The 21,840-nt window shown below is 38.8% G+C and overlaps 1 protein-coding gene across 1 annotated transcript; it reads left to right on the top strand.

Annotated features, from left to right (window-relative positions):
* The first annotated feature begins 80 nt into the window (after positions 1-80).
* On the top strand, positions 81-19,605 carry LOC136709651 (von Willebrand factor A domain-containing protein 5A-like). Its single transcript, XM_066685048.1, has 17 exons — positions 81-917; positions 4,518-4,726; positions 6,036-6,264; positions 7,735-7,898; positions 8,021-8,135; positions 8,224-8,372; positions 9,183-9,271; positions 10,258-10,402; positions 11,137-11,216; positions 11,391-11,505; positions 11,630-11,788; positions 13,180-13,283; positions 14,281-14,537; positions 15,312-15,338; positions 16,978-17,112; positions 17,573-17,696; positions 18,579-19,605. Exons 1-15 carry the CDS (start codon positions 698-700, stop codon positions 17,085-17,087), a joined length of 2,172 nt encoding a protein of 723 aa, XP_066541145.1. The 5' UTR covers positions 81-697; the 3' UTR covers positions 17,088-17,112; positions 17,573-17,696; positions 18,579-19,605.
* The last annotated feature ends 2,235 nt before the right edge of the window (positions 19,606-21,840 follow it).

The following is a 21,840-nucleotide window of genomic DNA, read 5'->3' as shown; positions in this document are numbered from 1 at the left end:
GGTTATTCTCTTTATTTATTGCAAGAATTTCACATATTAATCCAACCAGAAACAAGTCTGTAAATCACATAATGCTGAAAATGTACTCCATATAATGTACTCAATGTTTGCAAGGTACAATATTAACACTGAAAACAAAACAGTTATTACATGGTCACCGACATACAGCTGTTCTACAAAATACACAATAATCTAACACAACGTCCCAAAGAACTCACTGACATTCTCTTAAACTTCCAAACAATGCTCAAACAGAGCAATCTGAGCTGCATTAGTTATAGAACTTTGTTAGAAGAAAGAAAATAACTAGGATACCTATTTTGTGCAGGGCATTTTATGCAAAGCAGGACATCACAGTTAACCAGACAGCCTAGGTTTCTAAAAGTATCAAACTATACACACTGTCTGAACTGTGGTGTATAAAGTGCCCTGCAGTCTAGTATCTGTGCCTTAAGAATTGAGGTGAGGGCTCTACAGTTCAGTTTACATGCCTTAAAAATTCTGGGGTGAGGGTCATGGCGTAACCATAAACATCACATTGACCCTGAGACCCTGCTCATCAACACAAGCTTTTAGAAACAGCTCCATATCAGCATAAAAACTAATAAAAAGGGTCCTTTAGCCTCTGGGTCATCTCCAGAGCCTTTACGACAACTGCGTATCTCGAAGCCAGCGACGTGCTTGAGTCGTGCTTAAAATGTTCTTCCGCGCTCACTTGGAGCTGTACCACCCACTTGGAGCTGCCTCCGGCCTGCAGAGATACCCTTCTCGCTCATTTACACACACACACACACACACACAGAGAGAGAGAGAGAGAGAGAGAGACGCACACAACCACATTCAGACAGGAGAAAGACATGGGGCTCAAACATTCAAAACAGCGAAAACCAACAACGAGGAGAAGAAAAGTGTGCAGTGTAAGTATTTCAGTTTTTACGGTAATCGTGGTTTTACGGTAATTACGGAGTGTATTTCATTTGTGTCAATGGAAAAGGGACGATGTTTTCTTTCCTTTTAGAGAAGCAGATCTAGATGTAGTTTCTAAAAGATATTACATTTGTAATTTACAAAGCCTGAGAATAAAGTAGTCGCTTAAAACATCCTGGGGTTTTATTATTTTAATTAAATATTTATTATTTTAATACTAGTAAAATAGGCAATCGATTAAGCGTATTCATATAAATATTTAAAGTTACATTTTAATTAAGGTTTTCCCTCCCCTCGCTTGGTCGCGTTCTCATAATAGACGCGCACTTTAAATCTCTAACGGTCTTTAGATGAATTTCTACTTTACGGCACTTTTGATAGTAACTGGCTTCATATGAGAAAACGCTACATGAACATATTCACTAATCCTACTAATGCTCATTCCTAAATAATGCTACTGTTAATAAATATTTATCATTTTTTAGCTGCTTTTACCACTTTTGTGCATGTCCAATGCTGCAACGCAGTCAGAGTCATATCTCAGATAGAAAGTCGTGTATTACAGCAGCTTAAATACCTTAAGAAAAAAACAAGATCAGACAAGAGTAAAAAGACCAAAAATAGAAAGAAATATATGTTAAAACAAGTATTACTGAAATAGAAGGAAAAATGTATTAGACTAAATTATTACTAAAATAGAAGAATGTATTATCTGCATAATAACAACTGTATGAATATATGAAATTATCTGTGCAATGACTAAGTATGTAACATAAATATTCTGCCAGTGTTTGAAAGTACAGAATGTGTGTCATGTCCAAGAATTATCTCAAAATTTCCAATGAGTGGCTGAGTATGAATAGTGTCTTAAAGTGAGTGTACTCTGTAAACAAGGGTGACCAGTCGTCCTCTTTTACCCGGACATGTCCTCTTTTTTAGACTTAAAAAATGTCCTGCCGGAATTTCACAAACGTACAGGATTTTGTTTTTCTAGAGCTTACATAGAACTTCGAGAAGTTTCGTTCACAAACTAGTCCCGCCCTCCCCTACTCCGATTGGTTCGCTTGAGTGAGAAGGGGGCGTGGTGAAGTAGCCTAAAGTCTTCTGATTGGACGGTCTGACTGTAGCGCTACAGTTATTGGTCGATAACCTTCTCTGTAAACATTAAATTGGTCAGTCTTCACATCAGTAGTCCTTGTTTACGTCAGGCAAAGCTCATGTACCTACTCTCATCTTGAGCAGCTATGTCACAATCCCATGTACGAAGGTATAAAGTGACAGTGCACAGTGATGTGAAAAGACTGAAGTTATAATGTCCAGCTGCTGTGTACATTAATGTCCCAGTAGAGTCAGTGTTGTACAGTGTGATGGCAGGTGATATAATCGAACCCCAGTACCCTTCTTTGTGGAGCTGAACAATGTGTCAAAATGCTTCTTGTTGTAAAATGCTTTTAACAGTTATTTTATTTAACAGGGATGTTTAAAGTATGACACCTTTGGCCTCATAACAAACAAAGGCCAGCAAGGTAAAATCTCTGTTATTTTTCAAGTCAACTTAACAACTGCTAAGATTTCTGGATAGGGTGGGTACAGTCATGACGTCACTCTACTGAACTTTTCTATAATAGCATGAGCGTATATGTTTGCTGAAGTGAATACATACGAGTCTATCAGAGTTCATATTAAATTCCCCATACCTGACAACAGAAATAAACAGCCTTTTAGTATTAGACAGGCAGTGTGTATCTCTTCTCTCCTCGTATCTCCTCTGTGATTTTACATGAATATAAAAAAAACATAAGAGATCAGAATTAGACTCTTAGCATAGAGCTTACAGTGTGACAATAGAAATATGAAAATGGGCATATTTGTCATAAGACACACCATCATCAGAAAATATCTCAACATAATGATTAATAATGGACACATGAAGTATATAAAATAATTTGGTGACTTAAAATAATCTAGAGACATAGGATTACAAAAGATAAATTCTGGAGTAAGCCTGAAACCTACCTCTCCATATTACACATGAGTAAAAAGGGAAGAGGCAGGGAAGGGGGAGGAGTTTTATGAAGGAGAAGAGACGTCCCAATACAGCTGCCTATACCAAAAAAGACCACTTTAATAATAATAGCTTTGTGTAATTTTTTAGGTTGTAATACATATATTTTAACTCTGTTACATCAGCAAGTTTTGTTTGTGGGCTAATTGTTGGCCCCAACATACGAAAACCCAATAGGGACTAGATGGGACCAGGAAGGGTTAAAAATAGCTCCTATATGAGGGACCCACCTGAACAAATCTGAAAAATCTCTTTAAATTGAGACATGAACCACTATGGGTCCATATGGACCCTATATATAGGCAGCTACTGGGCTGCCTACACTCATCCTGTATAGGCAGCCAACTGGGTCTAGCCCATGTACCAACCCAGCCAAACCCAGGCCCATCTTGAACCCAGCTAACACATGTTCAACACATGTGCCCTCTAAGATGTGTTGTCATGAAACAACTCTATTGTACTGTATTGTAAGATTGTTTTATGAATATTGAGCTCAGTTATAATGCATACCAGCTCCAGCACACGCAGGATGATATGATTTAAGCACTATTTTCTTTTTGAGCTCAGACGTATGTGACTTATCTCAGGATTAATAAGTAACTGAAGCACCAAAAATAAACTTTTGTGCTTTGTGTTTGTGAATGTGAATATTTTATTATATATACAAATACAACTCATATGAGGAGGGGACTCCAACTGTTTTGCAGGCCCTAAATGAAGTTTATACTCCATAAAGTGAGTGCCCCACATGTAGATTACCACCACATATTGGTCACTAAGTGTCAGTACGCTGTTTACTAACAGGAAGAAAATTCATATGAGAAAATGGCTACTCTCTTAAAGAAACACTAGGTAGTATTTTCAGCTTCAAATTTCAGCTTCGAATAGAGCCTCTATCTTCACTTAGCACTGCAGGAACAGAACTATGTAACATTTACGTTAAGATATGTTTCTGTGCAGCAAAGCTACAGTTCGACTGGTTAATTATCAAATTTTTGATATATCAGATGTACAATATGTTTTATGGCTTTATTGCATAATGTGTAATTTAAATAAAAAATTAAATATGCTCATTTGTCATTTTATGGTAATTGTTGTGCAGTATTAAAAATGACCATTTAAATTTTATTAAACAAAAAACGAATCGTAAAAATAAACTGGTATGAAAATAGCACGTGAAGAATATATTGGTCACTGCATCCATTATAAGCACCATCAGGAAAAAGTGCTGCAAAAGCATGTGAACAATGTGTTCTGTTCTCGGGGATAATAATGTATTACTTACGTTAAAATTAAAAATAGTAGAAAGGTGGAATCTTATTCACTCATTGTACTGCAGTGTTTGTCATGTTGCATGAGTGTGTGCTTGCATTTGTGAACTTGACTGCAGTAGCTGTGCATGGAATAACTAATCCCTGCTCTTTAGGAAAGCTGTTCAAACTCTTAGCCAAGTGCATATGGACAGTTTCACTGGGTATTTCAGTGCAGGAATCATTTAACATTGTGTTTCATATTTTCACCCAAGTTCCTCTCAACACTGTAGAGGTGGAGGTGCAGATGAAGGGGTTTGTTGCCACAGTCACCTCCACCCTGCAGTACACGAACAATGAGGAGGAGGAGTGTCCTGTGGAGGTGATATTCGTGTTCTCGTTACCTGCGGAAGAAGCTGTCTGTCATTTTAGTGCCAAAATCTGCGGAGAGGAGGTGGTGGCTGAGCTGCATGAGAGAGTCAGGGTGAGTGAGAAAGGTGCCAGATTAATGAAAACACTTAAAACAATCCTTATAATATATATTCATAATTTGGCAGTATCTTTCAGGTTATATATATGGTAACACTTAACAATAAGGGTACATTAACTAACTTAAGACAGTATTTAGTTATAAGTCAGCAATGAACGTTTAAGTAACGTCACAATTAACACAACAAACATTATTTTAGTATTTTATAAAATCCTAAATGAATGCGGGGCGGCATGGTGGTGACGTTGTGGATTCCAATCCTGCTCCGGGTGACTGTCTGTGAGGAGTTTGGTGTGTTCTCCCTGTGTCAGCGTAGGCTTCCTCCAGGTGACTGTGAGGAATTGGGTGTGTTCTCCCTGTTTCAGCGTGGGTTTCCTCCGGGGGACTGTCTGTGAGGAATTGGGTGTGTTCTCCCTGTGTCTGCATGGGTTTCTTCCGGGTGCTCAAGTTTCCTCCCACAGTCCAAAAACACGCTGGTAGGTGGATTGGCGACTCAAAAGTGTCTGTAGGTGTGAGTGTGTGAGTGAATGTGTGAGTGTGAGTCACCCTGTGAGGAACTGGTGCCCCCTCCAGGGTGTGTTCCTGTCTTGCGGCCAATGAATCCAGGTAGGCTCTGGACCCACCGCAACCCTGAACTGGATAAGCGCTTACAGATAATGAATGAATGGATAAATGGATATTAGTTAATTATACTTCTTGATGATTATCATTACTTAAAGATAAATTATAACATTATGTTTTATTACTGTCTTAAGCATCACAAATTGTGTACACCACAGTACCATGATCTTAAAGAAATAAAACACAGGGTCATGCATCAGAGAGAAGTGTCTAGAGACAAGGTCTGGTCTGAAGAAAAGTGAGACGCAGGAGGAACCTCAGATGTCTTTTGAGAATGTGGTTCCTCTGCTTGAGTGAGTCAGTGCCTGTGATTTGTCATGATGACCTTCAGCTCAAGAGCAGCGGCTCCAGAGTATCATAATCTGTTCTAGTAGCACTACATTTCTAGGGAAATGATACAAGCTGCAGAACAAGTGCACAGTTGAATGTCTGTGTCGAAAATGGGTGATTTCACTAATTATGAAGGGTGTATACAAACGTAAGGATATAGATCAGAATTCCTTTCATTTATTTATTGTCTGTAACCTCTTATCCAGTCCAGGGTTGTGGTCTGGGATCGTAGAGCAGGATTTGATTGCTTAATTGAACACTTAACCCTCTGCTCTATCCATACCAGCAGGACACACATTAGTATTCATTTATTACAGTTTGCTGGTGTATAGATATTCCCTTTCTGTTTTAGGCATGGGAGCTGTATGGCGATGCTATAAGTTCAGGGCAGAGGGCGTATATAGTGCAGGAGACTGAGGAGAGTCCAGATGTGTTTAGCATGGTCGTGGGTTGCCTTCCTCCAAAAGAGAGTGTCTTTGTGACCCTCGTCTATGTCACTGAGCTGACCGTGGATGCAGATCATGGCCTGCGCTTCTGTCTGCCAGCTGTACTCAACCCTCGATACACACCCAGCGACATGGGCAAGTCAATAACACCTTATCGTTTTCATGAACAGTCAGTCATGTTACAAATCTTATTACCAAACAGCTGGCAGTTTTACATTTTTCCAGTGGCGGACAGTAACGGAGTAAATGTAAGTAGTTTTTTTGTGTATCTGTACTTTACTGGAGTATTTTTATTTAGGCTGACATTTTACTTTAACTTCATTGCATTTCATAGTTAAATATCTTACTTTTTTACTCCAATACATTGAGAAATCTGGAAATGGAAGTCACACCAAATCAGGTTGCAGCGTTCACTTTGTTAAAAGTGTGTTGACCTAAACAGAGCTGTCCAGTTCAACATCAGTGCAGCAGCATTGAGTGCCAGCGGGAGTTCGTATGCCAAAAGGATAGAGGAAAATCCTAACTTGCTGCAGCACCCCTAGCATTGTCATTCATCTTTTTTGTGTATTTATACAAAATCATTTAAGGTGGAACGGTGTGTTTGAGTAAGAACTGACTGTAGCTTGTTGGTGGCTGAAGTTTAACTTGTAAGTTTTTGTTCACTGTTTGAATTACCACAGAAACACATTTGTAACTCAAATTGTTTAGTTTTGTCACACTTTCACTCTGTGTTTATTTTCATGCAGTTAGCACTCTTTTAAATTTAGAGTCAGTTCCACCTTAAATAATGTAACTGTAACAGCAAAAATAAACCCACCTATGGAACAGGAATAGAGCAACATCCTCTTCTCTTTCCATGCTTTTCAACGTTCAGAGTCTCTCCACCATCCAAACATCTCCAGATGCCATTCCTTGGCCATGGCTCAGAGAGAGAGAGAGAGAGAGAGGGAGAGGGGGAGAGAGAGAGAGAGAGAGAGAGAGAGAATGTTGACTGTCAAACGAAAATGCTTTTATCTTTCTTATTATTAAAGGAGACATATACATTTTTTGCTTAATGGGGTTTTGGCACACTAATGAAATTTGGTCAAAAATACCACAAGGAACTAACAACACAGCACTTTTCTTACACTGTCTTTCTTACAACAGCTGCTGTTGAGAAGGAGACACTCTGTAAATCAAATGCTGATCTCCCAGCAGTGAGGTGCGAGAGGCAGAACCGCAATGTTTTTGTTGCTTTCACTGTTTTATCTTTCTTCTCCTTTCTTTACCATATTTAATCAGTACTCATATCTCAGCACTCTTTGTATCTGTTTTGCTGGGTTTAACCTCATCTTTGCACTCTCACATAAAAGCGGGTCCAATGCCAACTGCTCAGGTTCACCATAAAACTTAAAATATACATTTTTGTGTGTTTAAATACAGGTCCAACAGAATTTCAAATGGCCTTTTTAACAAATAATAAAATATTTAATGAAACCTTTATTTGACCTCACTGCTTTAGCTTTTTTTAAATGGAGGTTCATAGAGAAAAACTGAAGTCCTCCTCTGATCTTTATCGGTCCTCGTTGCTTGATGTTGTTTTCTGGGTCTGTATCTCTTTCCCAGATCTGAGTCGTGTGACTGAGATGACAGCTGTTTCTGAAAGCTTGGCGGCTTGTAGTTTGTCGCTTCATATCCACATCACCTCCCCTATTGCTGTTTCTAAAGTCGAGTCCAACTGTTCCCTGGATCCACTGATTTACTTCAACGCAGATCACACAGAGGCAGAGGTGTGTGGTTGTTTGCATGTACACGAGTAAATACAAGTGTTATCACACGTGTACCTCTTTCAACACAAGGAAAATGGTAAAGGAGCAAGAATAACTGTTCCTGTAACTGTGTCTGAATACAGGTGAGCCTCTCTCCAGGCCACAGGTTTGACAGAGATGTGGAGATACTGCTTTATTACCAGAACACCCATCAGCCCACTGCCATTGTGGAGGCAGGATGTAAAGATGCCCAACCAGGTATTTTTTATCTCTGTTTCTACCCCAGTGGTATTTCAGTAGACAGAAAAAAATTGCTTATTGTTTTTCCCCTTTAATCTTTTTGCAGGTTCCCTGATGGCTGACTCTGTGGTAATGATTAACCTGTACCCACAATTTCCTCCAGAGATGGCTTCTTCTATTGGACAACGTGGAGAGTTTATTTTCCTAGTTGATCAGTCTGGCAGCATGGCGGGGTCCTCTATCGCAAGCGCCCGGGTAAAGCTTGTCATTTAGTTAAAAGAGCAATAAGTCATTTTTCCCACCAAAAATGAGCAAAAATATTTAAAACCTTATTTTGATAATCATTTTATTCTAAAATGTGCCACACAGCAAATTCACCAGTGTTAAATCAACATTATTAGTGTTAACACTGAGAATGTTAAATTATTACACTAACAGTGGTAATTTAACACTAATAGTGTTGATTTAACACTGGTGAATTTGCTGTGCACTTAATGAAACCAAACTACTTTGTGGTCCCTTAATTAATCATGTTATGCTCCATAGAATCTGTGGGGACATACCGTCTCAGCGAACAGTTAACTTGGATATAACAGTTTTATTGAATTTACATCAATGAAACTAAATGAAATGAAATGATTTTTGTTGCTGAGTATCTGTATTGTGTCATTCACCACAAGGCGCACAGAATGCTAATTCTTAGCACCTAGCACCTCCGAAAAACATTTCCTCTTTGAATAAAATCTGGGGGTAAACGAAAAAAAACCCCACCCTATAACACCCTAGTCTAACATGCTATGTTTTAGGCATAAATATTTTGGTTACCCTTCTGGCTCACCTTACTAGTAGAAGAAAAATAATTTTTTTATGTTTCTGTCGGCTAAAATTGTGCAATTAATGCTGGAAATGTTTTGAACTGAATATGTTTTATTTTGTATGAGATTCAGAAAAAAATCATTTGAAACTGTCTCAGCAGCATACTTTCAAACGTCTGGGCTTCAGGGCTTCCAGTACAGAGTGAATATAATGAGAGAAATCACATTAAAATCTTGTTTTACTCTGCAGGAAACTCTTCTCCTGATGCTGAAGAGTCTTCCCCTGGGCTGCTACTTTAACATCTATGGCTTTGGCTCTGATTTCCATTCCTTTTTCCCGTGAGTATCAGAGTTAAGTTTAAGGAAAGGGCAGAGGGTCCTAGACCCCTCCTAAAACAAAAGGGTCCCACCATTCATTCATTATCTGTAAGCGCTTATCCAGTTCAGGGTCGCGGTGGGTCCAGAGCCTATCTGGAATCATTGGGCGCAAGGCGGGAATACACCCTGGAGGGGGCGCCAGTCCTTCACAGGGCAACACACACACACCTACAGACACTTTTGAATCAGCAATCCACCTACCAACGTGTGTTTTTGGACTGTGGGAAGAAACCGGAGCACCCGGAGGAAACCCACGCGGACACAGGGAGAACACACCAACTCCTCACAGACAGTCACCTGGAGCGGGAATCAAACCCACAACCTCCAGGCCCCTGGAGCTGTGTGACTGCGACACCTACCTGCTACGCCACCGTGCCGCCTCAGGGTCCCACCATACAAAGGAAAATATAAAACATCTATTATATTTTCATTAATGTTATAAAGTGCTGCCTTGCCTCCAGTGATTTCAGGTGGGGGTCAGTCACACCACGAGCCTGAACAGACTTAAACTGACAAAGAAGACAAATAAATGGTAGTTAGTAAAGAGTTGTGGGGAAGAAAAAGAAGTGATCACCCATGGCTTTTAAATTTTTGGCCCAAAAACAGACTTGGTAAGCTTTTTGCCAAACCTCTTGTTTAAATTGTGTGACAAATAGAATTGGACACCCCCCAATTCAAACAGTTCAACAATGGCAAGTAATCTGTGTTCACAGCCATCATGAGTAGTCTAAAGTATTTAATTACATAAGCAAAATATAATTTTTGTTGATCTTATAAAAACAAGTGCAAGAAAGTGAAGGATTTTATGGGTTCTTCATGGGTTCCTCAGTTCTGAGACATCACAGATAAAACTTTTAGAACTTCTGAGTTGTTTCAGGTCATAAATGTACCCACCAGATCAGATTTAGCTTGATAGTAATTCATGTCTTTCCTTGTTTTGATTCCAGTACGAGTGTGGAATACACTCAGAAGACAATGGAGCAGGCGATGAAGAACGTTGCAGTTTTGAGGGCAGACAGGGGTGGGACAGAGTTTCTAAGACCAATGGAGCACATTTACTGCCAAGATTCCCTTTCAGATCATCCCAGACAGGTACCACATTCCTCAATGAAACATATGCTCTGTGTATCTGTTTATCTTTAGGATTTTGCTCAGGTAAGTAACTTTTGTTTTTCCTCTAAACTGAGTTAATATGTGTGCTGTTACATAGCTCCACCAGAGAGGTCACTAAATCCACAGACTTACATACTGCAGCTCTAAAAAACGTGTTTACTTATATTGATAATTATAGGTGTGTTTTATGATGAATATGATCTGAAATGCTGCAGAGAGAAAGATGACTTAAGTGATATTTTTACACAGCTGTCATTGTGTAAATGAGTGTGTGGGTTTGTGAAACTGTCCACAGGTGTGACTGAGTGAAACCCTTGACAGGTGTGAGTGTGTGGGTGAAACCACAGGTGTAAGTGACTGCGAGTGTGTGAGTGACTGGGTGAGTGTTTGAAACTGTCCACAGATATGAGTGTGTGTTACTGGGTGAGTGTGTGACACTGTTCACAGGTGATGGTGTGAGTTACTGTGTGAAACATTCCACACTTGTGAGTGTGTAAATGAGTGAGTATGTGAAATTGTCCAAAGCTGTGTGTGTGTGTGTGTGTATGTGTGAGTGTGTGATGCCCTGTGATGAACTGTTGACCTGTCCAGGGTGTGTTCCCGAGTGGTGCACAAAGATTTAATGCAGACTCAGGAACCACAGTGACCCTGATTATGATGAAAGGTTTAGGGTACTTTACATAATATATTAAGATTTATTTCCCTTTTACAAGGTGTTTGTTATTACTGATGGATCTGTCTGGAATGTGAAAGAAATCCTGGACCTGGTCCAAATGCACTCTAGATTTCACAGGTCAGTGTATCCTCTCATTTACACTCGCAGACATGTGTCTGGTGTTCAGTAAATAAGTTTACTGTCATACTAATTAAAGAGAAGCATTAGTGCGCTGCTATCTCTAGTCTGTAGTAGGGATGGCAGGATGAACTGAAATTCTGGGCATTTTATATTTTATATAATTAATATTAGGTGCTTCACCTTTGGCATTGGGCAGGGAGCCTGCACTGCACTGGTCCAAGGAATGGCCAAGGAAGGCGGCGGCATTGCTCAGTTCATCATGAGCAATGAGCGACTACAGCTCAAAGTAAGACTAAGTCCAGCCCTGTGTCTTTATAATATAATATTATATATTATAAACAAACCACAGAGGAAAGGTGTCTGCTCTTCTACTTTCCTTACACTTCTGCTCTGTCTCTTCCTTTCCACAGGTGATGCAGTCACTCAGCCTTGCCTTTCTGCCCTTTGTTTCTGACGTCTCTGTGAAATGGACTAATCCAGATGGCATATATGTCACTGATTTAATTCCACCCCCCAATGGTCTCTTGCAGGGTCAAAGAGCGCTGCTGTATGCTCAAATGTCAGGAAAGGTATTTAATAAAGAATGAAGCCACGAGTGGCCGTGCAATACTGCAATTTAATCGAGGAGAGGGTGTGTTTTTGTCATGACACTAAGCAGAGTGCATAAAACTTCCTTCCCTGTGATAAAATTTCAGTAGTGTACAGTCTGCAGTGGCTAATTGCTTTTTTAAAAGGGCAACCAACATAAAATATGAAACAAATACACCAATGTTCAATTCATAACTGTATTTATTTACAAAAATACATTCACAATAAACTATAACTCTTTAGTTTAGTATTAATCTGATTTCTGTCGTCTTTCTGAAGGGACTCTTACTCTAAAAAGAAGTTTCAGGAAGTGCTCATCTGGGGCTGGGTTTTTAATGAGTATCATTAACTCATCTGGACAGTCTGTAGCACCTTATTTCTGTCCTGATATCATGCTGTTCGGGACAGGGCTGCACGATATATTGTTTAATGCAGCTGTGCAGTTTATAGCTGCTTTTTTATTTGTATGGTTTTGTTTTAATTAAGTTTACTTTTAAAGAGATTAATGATAAATGTTAAATCACACACTTTGTCACTCATGGTAATTTCCTGATTTGATATTAAAGCTTTCTTAGTTTAATTCTCTGTTTTAATGAGTACAGAGATGTATCCTCCTGCAATTTCCTCTAACTCTTCTAGACACCACCTTCTTCATTCACAGCCTCTTATTTAGAGTTAGAATCATGCATCATAAATAACATGACATGTTTGATCATCGACTTCTGGGGAAAATTCAGGCGTTTTTTTAATATCGCAACATATTTCAAACAAAAAAATCTCATTGTCATATTTTTTAAATATCGGCCCTAGTTCGGGACACTGACGATGTTTGACCTGTGTTAGGGCGCGTAAAACCCCCCCTCCCTTCAGCACTGCTGCAAGCCAACCCCAAGTTTCTGCAAGTTTCAGAGAGAACTGAATAAAACTGACTTACAGTGGCGTATTATTATGAGCTCAGATGTTGTGAGGTGGTCAGAGGTGTGTGTATATCGTGGATTTATATCGTGAATTTTGCAGCAGGGTTCGAGTCCCACTCTGGGTGACTGTCTGTGAGGAGTGTGGTGTGTTCTCCCTGTGTCTATGTGGGTTTCCTCCGGGTGCTCCGGTTTCCTCTCACTGTCCCAAAACACACGTTGGTAGGTGAATTGGCGACTCAAAAGTGTCCGTAGGTGTGAGTGTGGGTCGCCCTGTGAAGGACTGGCGCCCCCTCCAGGGTGTGTTCGTGCCTTGCGCCCAGTGATTCCTGGTAGGCTCCTGACCCACCGCGACCCTGAATTGATAAGCGGTTTCAGACAATGAATGAATGAGTGAACTATGATCTGGTAGTTCGTATTATACAGGAGCTCATTTTGCTTGTTTGATTTTTTTTTAGAGCTCTTGTGGTGATGAAGGAACCGTCACTGTGCAGTACAGACTAGGAGAGCAACCAGTCACCAACCAGCTGAACTTCAGCCTTAAACTTGCTGAGGACACAGGGTAAGCTTTCATGTGTTTGTCAGAACTGGTGTGCTGTTTCAGCTGTTACTCTTCATGCCTTTCATTTAGTGACACACAACTGTGTGTGATAACACTCCTGCTGCTGGAGTTGGCAAAACTGCCCCCTCTTGACTTTAACCAAGACTGCACCACAGCTCTCAACAGAGCAAACAACTGTCCTAAAGTGTCCTAAAGTTAGTGGAGTGGATCAGACACAGCAGTGCTGCTGGAATTTTTAAAACCCTCTTTGTCACTGCTGCACTGAATAGTCCACCAACCAAACATATCCAGTGCTGATGGAGGACCAGAGGATAACCAACACAAACTGCAGCGACAGATACAGCTACTGTCTCTGACTTTACATCCACGAGATGGACCAATGAGGTAGGAGTGTCTAAAAGAGTGGACAGAGAGTGGACACAGGTTTGAAAAACATCCAAAAGCACAACACACACTAACACACCACCACCACATCAGTGTCACTGCAGCGCTGAGAATGATCCACCACCCAAATCATACCTGCTCTGTGGGGGGTCTGACCATTGAAGAGCAGGGTGAAAAGGGCACAAGGAAGTATGCAGAGAAACAGATGAACTACAGTCTGTAACTCTAGAACTGCACCTGTGTGTTCAGTGGAGCTGATAAAATGGACAGAGAGTGTAGATTACATTAGTGTTTTTTCTTTTGCTGTATCATTTTAATTGTTTGAATAATTTTAATTTTGTTTCCTTTTAATGCAAAATTTAAGTATTCTAAATGCCTTGCTCTTAATTTAACTGCTTTTTACTGTTTCTTTTGACTCTGTAAAGCTCTTTGAATTGCCCTTGTGTATGAAAAGTGCTCTATAAATGAACTTGCCTAGATACAAGGTTGGTGTTCCTAATCCAGTGATTGGACTGTGTATGTATTTCAATACTTGTCAAATACTGAATATGAATGTGGTCAGTAATTGGAAGTAAACTAAATGGTGTTATTGTCACTGCTGATATTTTTGTAGACTGGGAATTCATCGACTGGCTGCTCGAGCCTTGATCCAGTCTCTGGAAATGGAGGAAAAGAAAACATATGCCCGGGAAAAGGCAACAATTGACCAGAGCTTAAGAGACAAGGTGGTGGACCTCAGTGTACAGTCAGGAGTGAGCAGCACTTTCACTGCTTTCCTCGTTGTCCACAAGGGCAGTGGACATCCAGTGACAGGACCAATGGTGGACAAGAGGAGGCCGTATAACCTTAGGGATTTCACTTTAGCTGACGGTATTATTTCTTTGTGTTTATTATAGAAAATATATTTGTGTGTATGTGCCAGTCTTTGTAGAGAGATATAAAACAATTTATTAAAATACATCAATTATAAAATGATAAAAAATGTTAATACATGCTCTGGAGCAGCCACACATAAGCCTAAGGTCACCAGGTTCAATGCCAAGCCTGAGCTGGAAAGGTATAAGCCACCAGCATTGGACTGCAGTGTCAAAGAAATACCTTTGCGATGAGGTGAAGTGGTGAATCTGTAGTGATATTTTCATTCAACATTGACACCAGACCTCACTAAAAAAAGCAGTCTAAATGTAAAGTTGGAGGTGGTTGTGTGACCAAACCCCACAAAAAAGTAATACTTTACTTTCAGAAATAAAGTGGACTGAGGGATTATCCCCAAACATTTGGCGGTGTAGTTTGCACCAGATATGGAACTGATTAATAATGAAACGGCTGAAAGTACTTTTATTGATTGACTGAATACATCTTTGATGAATATGGTCAGCATGTGTGCTATTCTCCCTGTGTCTGCATGGGTTTCATCCAGGTTCTCCAGTTTCCTCACACAGTTCAGACACACAGGTTGTTGTGTGACATTGTCCATGGTTGTGAATGTCTGTGTGAGTGTGTGAAACTATCCACAGGTGTGAGTGTGTGAATGACTCGGTGAGTGTGAAAGCGGTTTCAGAATGAATGAATGAAGAAATTAATGAATGAATAAATTAATGCATGAATTAACTAATTCATTCCTGTACTGTGCTTTTCTTTTAGATCATAGGGAAAACTATGAATCTAAAGGTAAGTTGACAAATACTATTGTATAAACATTTGTAATTTTACTATAAAACACGTTGAATATTAACACATTATAACTTTTTAATACCACTAACTTTACCACTGAAGCATTTTCCAAGTTTTACCCTTTGAATCATCCATAGCATTTCGAGCTGAAGCCCAGCCGCTTGCACATAGTACAGAATCTTTCCAAAATAGTTAGGGTGCTGGGGCACAGTGGCGCAGCAGGTAGTGTCGCTGTCACACAGCTCCAGCGTCCTGGGGCTGAGGTTGTGAGTTCAATCCCTGCTCCGGGTGACTGTCTGTGAGGAGTGTGGTGTGTTCTCCCTGTGTCTGCGTGGGTTTCCTCAGGGTGATTGTCTGTGAGGAGTGTGGTGTGTTTTCCCTGTGTCTGCGTGGGTTTCCTCCAGGTGACTGTCTGTGAGGAGATTGGTGTGGTCTCCCTTTGTCCGCGTGGGTTTCCTCCGGGTGACTGTGAGGAGTGTGGTGTGTTCTCCCTGTGTCTGCGTGGGTTTCCACCGGGTGTTCCGGTTTCCTCCCACTGTCCAAAAACACACATTGGTAGGTGGAAAGGCAACTCAAAAGGGTCCATATGTGTGAGTGTGTGTCACCCTGTGAAGGTCTGGTGCCCCCTCCAGGGTGTGTTCCCGCCTTGCGCCCAGTGATCCTGAGTAGTCTCCGAACCCACTGCGACCTTGAACAGGATAAGGGTTACATACAATAAATTAATAAATAAATGAACAAAGACCACTGAGAAAAATTTATTTATTGAAAAATATATGTCCAAGTAACACTTTCCAAAAATGTTGGAAGAGGGGCAGTTGCATTCTGTTTTAGATACCTTTTGTACACAATTTTTTTTGTACACCTACTTTTCTGGATTGGGGTGTTTTTATGTTGCTGTGATAGAATTTGCAGCTTTGGCCCTCTTTCAAATACAGCTTTTAAAAGACTCTGAGAGCAATAACGTAAGAAACGTTTGCTGGTAAAATGAAAAAGTGGTTTTCCCTGAGAGTCTTCACTGTAACAAGAATCCATGAGCAGCAGTAATGAGAGCAAGAGGCAACAGCCATTTACTCTACCTATGATGTTGATGACATATAACCTCACATCATGGTCTTTTAAACTACATATGATCCCTGCATTTATACAATGACAGCAATGTGTTTTTTTGGATCATTAGTAAAGTCAGTGCTGGTCCACAGAACCATGAACACAGAAAGATCCATTCTTCTGCATGAATAGGGATCCTTTGTGAATTAAATGTTGTAAATAGCATTCCAATATTGTTATTGATCATTTCTTTTCAGTGCTGTATAGCAAGAAAATAATATAAACAAATATTTAAAATACCTGGAAAAATACAACGGAAAATTGTTTTAAAATGGAACATGCTTTTAGGATCAACACACAACACCACAAATAAAATTAATTCCATGATTGATATTGCTCATTTACATATTTCATTTGCTTTAGATTTACAAGGACAAGAGACAGAATTTTATTCTCCTCAAAATTACCAACATACATGCATGTATTGTCACTGTTGTCCATACCAGAACGTCAGGTCATGTGGTTATTCTTCACTTGTTTTGGTAAAGTAATGTTCTTACATGTAAAATATGTTGTGTTTTTGTGTCAGAACCTGTTGAATATGAGGACCCCTACATGAAGTTGCTCTCTCTCCAGAAAGCTGCAGGATACTGGGACATTGATAGTAAACTCCTGTGTGTTTGGCAAGACAGAGAATGAACTAATCCAGAAGAGGCCTGCACAGGTTATTTTTAGTTATTTATTATGTTATGTAAGGCTTATGTGGATCATGCCTAATAAATATACAAGCCTCTTCAATGACTCCTGCATCTGAGTGACAACACAATTGGCTTTATGTGGCTTTTGAAGCAATTCTGGTGACCAGACAGGACAGAGCTGGCAGGTGAACTGTGGACAAATCAATAAGAAGCAAGCTAACAAAAGCAGTAGTTAAGTGGAAACTCAGGTTTTTCTGAAGTGCCTCCATCTTAACTAAAATCCAATGCTGTATAAACAAGAGCAAGAGGCTACAACTACAGATGATTTGGAACCATTGGTTGATATACATATGTGATAAGTACATATATGATTTGATATTTCTTTTTTTTTGCAAACACAATTTTCCCTACATTTGTATGAGGTTTGTTTCTTTTTCTTGGCTGATGAGTTGAAGTAATAGCTGTTTTTCCAATAATTCTGTGCAGGTGGATAATGCAGTGTGGGTCACCATTGTGGCTTTGATCTGGCTCCACAGCTTCAAAAAGCCGGAACAGGAAGAATGGAAGTTCATAGCCATAAAGGCCACATCCTGGATCCGTTCTCGGAAAGGTACAGAATATCAGCAGCAAACACATCTAGGTATCAATGAAAATGAGCAAATGACCAGTCGCCCCATCTCTCCATGTTAAACTACTCATTACAAACTATTCAATACAGAGAGGGAGTGATATAAAATGAGATAACGCCGCTTGTGTGCGAGTCCTGAAGATCAGTCACCAGTGCCAAAATCTCACATTATAGCATGAACCTCGAGTGTATTACTGTGATTATACCACAGTTCGTTACCGCCATTTACTATTAGATTTTAAGATAAAGAAAAAAGAAAAAAATTGTTTATCAACCTTCCACAAGGTTAAACTGTTCCATTCCGTCATATATTCCTTTTTGCTTTTTCAACAAACTCTGGATCCTGACCTGGTTCTGTTCAGGATTTTTGAAACTTGGTTTCCTCCAGCGAGCCAGTCTGTGTTACACTGGTTTTGATGCGTATCGACTATGTTATTCAGAGCTGCTCTCTGTCTAAATCAGGACAGCGCCAGACTGAGAGATTGATAGAGTCAGTAAAATGTCATGATTTAACCATTTTTACAGCATTTATACAGGAGCATTTTCCTGTTTTTATTTCCCTGCAATTGTCTTTTGTTTACAAAGTTGAAGAAGCAGATAACTGCTGCATTTTACCATAAATCTTTACTCTCTTAAAAATTAGATATATAACAAGAAAACAATCCTGTTCTATGCTGGTTGAAAAAAAGTCCAGGCACTCAACCGCTGTATTGTAAGCGCTGGTGTTGCTGGGTTACGCGTATTTTTGCAATTACTGTGCAACATTGGTGCTTATGGAAGTTCTCTCAGCCAATCGCACTGCAGGGTCAGGATTAACTGTGGTATAACGATGATAACAATGCTTGTGATTTATGTGTGTTTCAGTGGGGAAGTGTCTGAGTGTATCCAGGCTGGAAAAGCTCTGCTGGAGTCTGAAGTGAAGGAAGAAAGTCTTGGTCTTTGAGTGAAGTCGGACCTAATATCTAAAACAATCATCACACCACTCTTGCACTCACTCTGCCTGATTCCGACTGATCTGGTGCCAGAGATTCCTCAGTAAACATTCATTTTAACAAAACAAAATTAAATACAATGTGCTGGCCATAGGATGCATGCACAAACAACAAAAGAAAACACGTGTAACTGGACAGTGTTTTAGTCAGTCTCATTCAAGACAAGTCAAAACTGATTAAAGTTGGGTCTTTAAGTATGTGACAACTCAGATGTCATGTGGTAGGTGTAGCGCGGTGGGTTACAACTTTGACTTCTTTGCACAAGACTTGGATTAAGTTCTCTGATTGGGAAAATGACCAATACTACAACAAAGAGTCCTTGGGCAAGACTCCTAACACAACGATCGCCTACATCAGTAGCTGCCTGTGTAGTCGTGTCTGCATTGTTTATATAAATCTGTAACACTTCCTCTCTGCTGCTTTGTCAAAGTTCACTAAAGCTTTAATAAAACTGTTCAAAAATTGAAAGTAAGGAGTTATACTCCACATATATTATTAGTGCCTTACTTTTCATTTATGTGCCTAATAAGGCCTACGGGTCTGAATTGAACCAAAGGTACTTTTGCTAACAAAAAAAATGCTTTAGCATTTGCACCAGATACTTGTGCATGCTCAGGAGTAAGACATGTGAAACATTCTGGGAAATACATAAATGTTTATTGTGAATGCACAAATCTGTCTGGGTTTTCATGTGTTTCATGCAAAGGTCATTTTAAAGGTTCATTATTTTTTTGTGCTGTAGACCTATACAGTGTAGAATTTTTTCCTCACTGCAAATATACACTTGTATTGCTGCTGTTTCATTTTGCAACCACACAACTATTTTTTGCACAAAACTGCTTTTTTTTTTTTTTTTGTGTGATATTAATGTAATCAATAATTATTTGCACTTTTAAATACTGAAGATTGAATGCTACTCTTGCATGGCTATTATTGTTAAAAAGTTTTCATTACAACTTATATTTACTACATTAGAATATTGTTGCTGTTCATAATGTGTCAATAATCAAAAATTAAATCAGTAAATCATCTGTGTGAACTCTAGAAATTTATTTCTTTGAATAATAAATATAACAAGATTTACTTTTCAAGTAAATTAAGAGCATCTCTATTGATTTATGAATTAGCTCTTAGTGGTGTCAATAGATTAAAAAATGTAACTGTGTTAATCACAAAGACACTGATAAATCATGACGAATCACAAGACAAAATACTAGTATTTCCTTGTTTTTTTGGAAGGAAGATGTGGTATGCAGGACAAAAGCTGTTTAATTCACTAATATTTCACTGTAATTATTAAAATATTTTAAATAAAATCTATTAATTTAGTGAGTAAATGTTTCAGATTGAGAGTTGACTTCAAACAATGAAGCTTGGACACAGGTTTTATACAAGAAAATTGCATCTTGCAGCTCATAGCTCAGACAAATAACACACCTATATTCAGATTCAACAACTACAAAAAATGTGTGGATTGAGTGTGTGTTTGTGTGTGTGTGTGTGTGTGCATGACTGAGTAAATGAGGCGAGAAGGAGACTGTGTGACTTAAATTTAATCCATTTTTCAGGATTAAAAATATTTTATCTACATTCTGAACTCAACAGAAGTGATGTTGTGTTTACATCACCTAATAAAATACTAATATCTAGATCTAATCACTAGACTTCTTATTGCTAAAATAATTAATTGCGAAAAATATGTAACATGTTAATTTCCAGAAGAATCACATGCCTTAAAATTGACACTAATTGGAGCACAATGTATCTAGCATGAAATGGAGTGTGAAAATTATGTCAGAATTTTAATTCAAATGAGATAATATAAATTTGTGGAAAACATAAGCAGTATTCCAAAGTTTGGTTGTTTTATTTATTTATTGATTGATAAATGGGCACGTGGAAGTAGCTGTAGGCATGACAATACCTAGGAGTTGGTCTTCCGTCATGTGTTGTAACTAACAGGTACCATCTCACAATGTTTGGGTTTATATGATGTAAATCCTCAGTGATTTTTTATTCTGTCATATCACAGCTATGTTCACAGGGCCATTACAAAAAAAATCCACAGTAGAATTTCTTCATCTTCAACATATCAATAGTGTGTTATATTGTGTCTTTAGTGAGACTTTCAGATTTCTGAGACACTTTGAAAAAAAAGAGATATTATCCGCGGAATGAAGCTAAACGTGTAATATTTCCACGGTATGGAAGTTGTGTTCGTATTTCGCCATCTAGCGGTGACAGCGTGTAACTACTGCACCATTTAAGGTGAAAGAGAAAATCCAAATGAATCGATTGCTCATCCTTGGTGACCCGGATGTGTATCTGAATTTTTTATAACTTGTATTTTGGTGTCTGAATTTCGTCTACCGAATTTGAGCAACTTCGAAATATATTGTTTTTATTTTTTTGAGCTTGAATTTTTTTATCTGAATTTATTAACGTTGAATAATAACAGTGAAAACTTGTTCTTAAAAATTCACGAGTTCTATTCATGAGAAATTATATTCAGATGCATAGTTTCAGTGCAAAAAAATTCAGTGCTACAAATTCAAATGTGGTAATTTTTCAAAGTCTGATGAGACAGATTTGCTTCCATATAAAGCAATGTAACATAAGATAATCCTTTATTAGTCCTTTATTTACAGTGAGGATATGCAGCAGCAAAGGAACAGAAAAGTATTCAGTAATATAAAGAGGTAACAAAAACTTAATTACTTACTTAAAAAAATGTAATTACACTCATTAATTAATTAATTATTAATAAATGATTATAACATATATTATTTAATTAATGCAGTTAATGATTGTTTTCTGATTTTATGCTACGGGATCCTTCCAGTCAGTAGGTAGTTTATGTTCATTAGTCAACGGTGTGTCACATCGTTCACCGAGTTTCAAACGCCCTCGCCCGTCTGCTGAAGTTTGTCAGCTGGTACAACAGAGGCGATAACAGGCATCACAGTGAGTGCATGTAAACAACGGTTTCCATGGAAACAATAGAACAACACATTTCCTTACGTAAGGACATCTTTTAAGGGATTCTGTGTAACACCCTTAAGTAAATCCCTCAGCTCAGGAGAAGAAATGAAGCCTTAAGAGTCATACTTAAGGGGAAAACACAACACTGCAAA

Source organism: Hoplias malabaricus, chromosome 11 (genome assembly GCF_029633855.1).
Source record: "Hoplias malabaricus isolate fHopMal1 chromosome 11, fHopMal1.hap1, whole genome shotgun sequence".
Taxonomy (NCBI): domain Eukaryota; kingdom Metazoa; phylum Chordata; class Actinopteri; order Characiformes; family Erythrinidae; genus Hoplias; species Hoplias malabaricus.
This window is presented reverse-complemented; position numbering and strand designations above follow the sequence as displayed.

What these genes read in the sequence shown, in the direction of transcription:
- LOC136709651 (XM_066685048.1), top strand. Translation starts at nt 698, where the DNA reads ATGTTCTTCCGCGCTCACTTGGAGCTGTACCACCCACTTGGAGCTGCC. An exon ending in CCTCTATCGCAAGCGCCCGG is followed by an intron (nt 8,373 to 9,182) that starts GTAAAGCTTGTC and finishes TTTACTCTGCAG; the next exon opens with GAAACTCTTCTCCTGATGCT. An exon ending in ATGCACTCTAGATTTCACAG is followed by an intron (nt 11,217 to 11,390) that starts GTCAGTGTATCC and finishes AATTAATATTAG; the next exon opens with GTGCTTCACCTTTGGCATTG.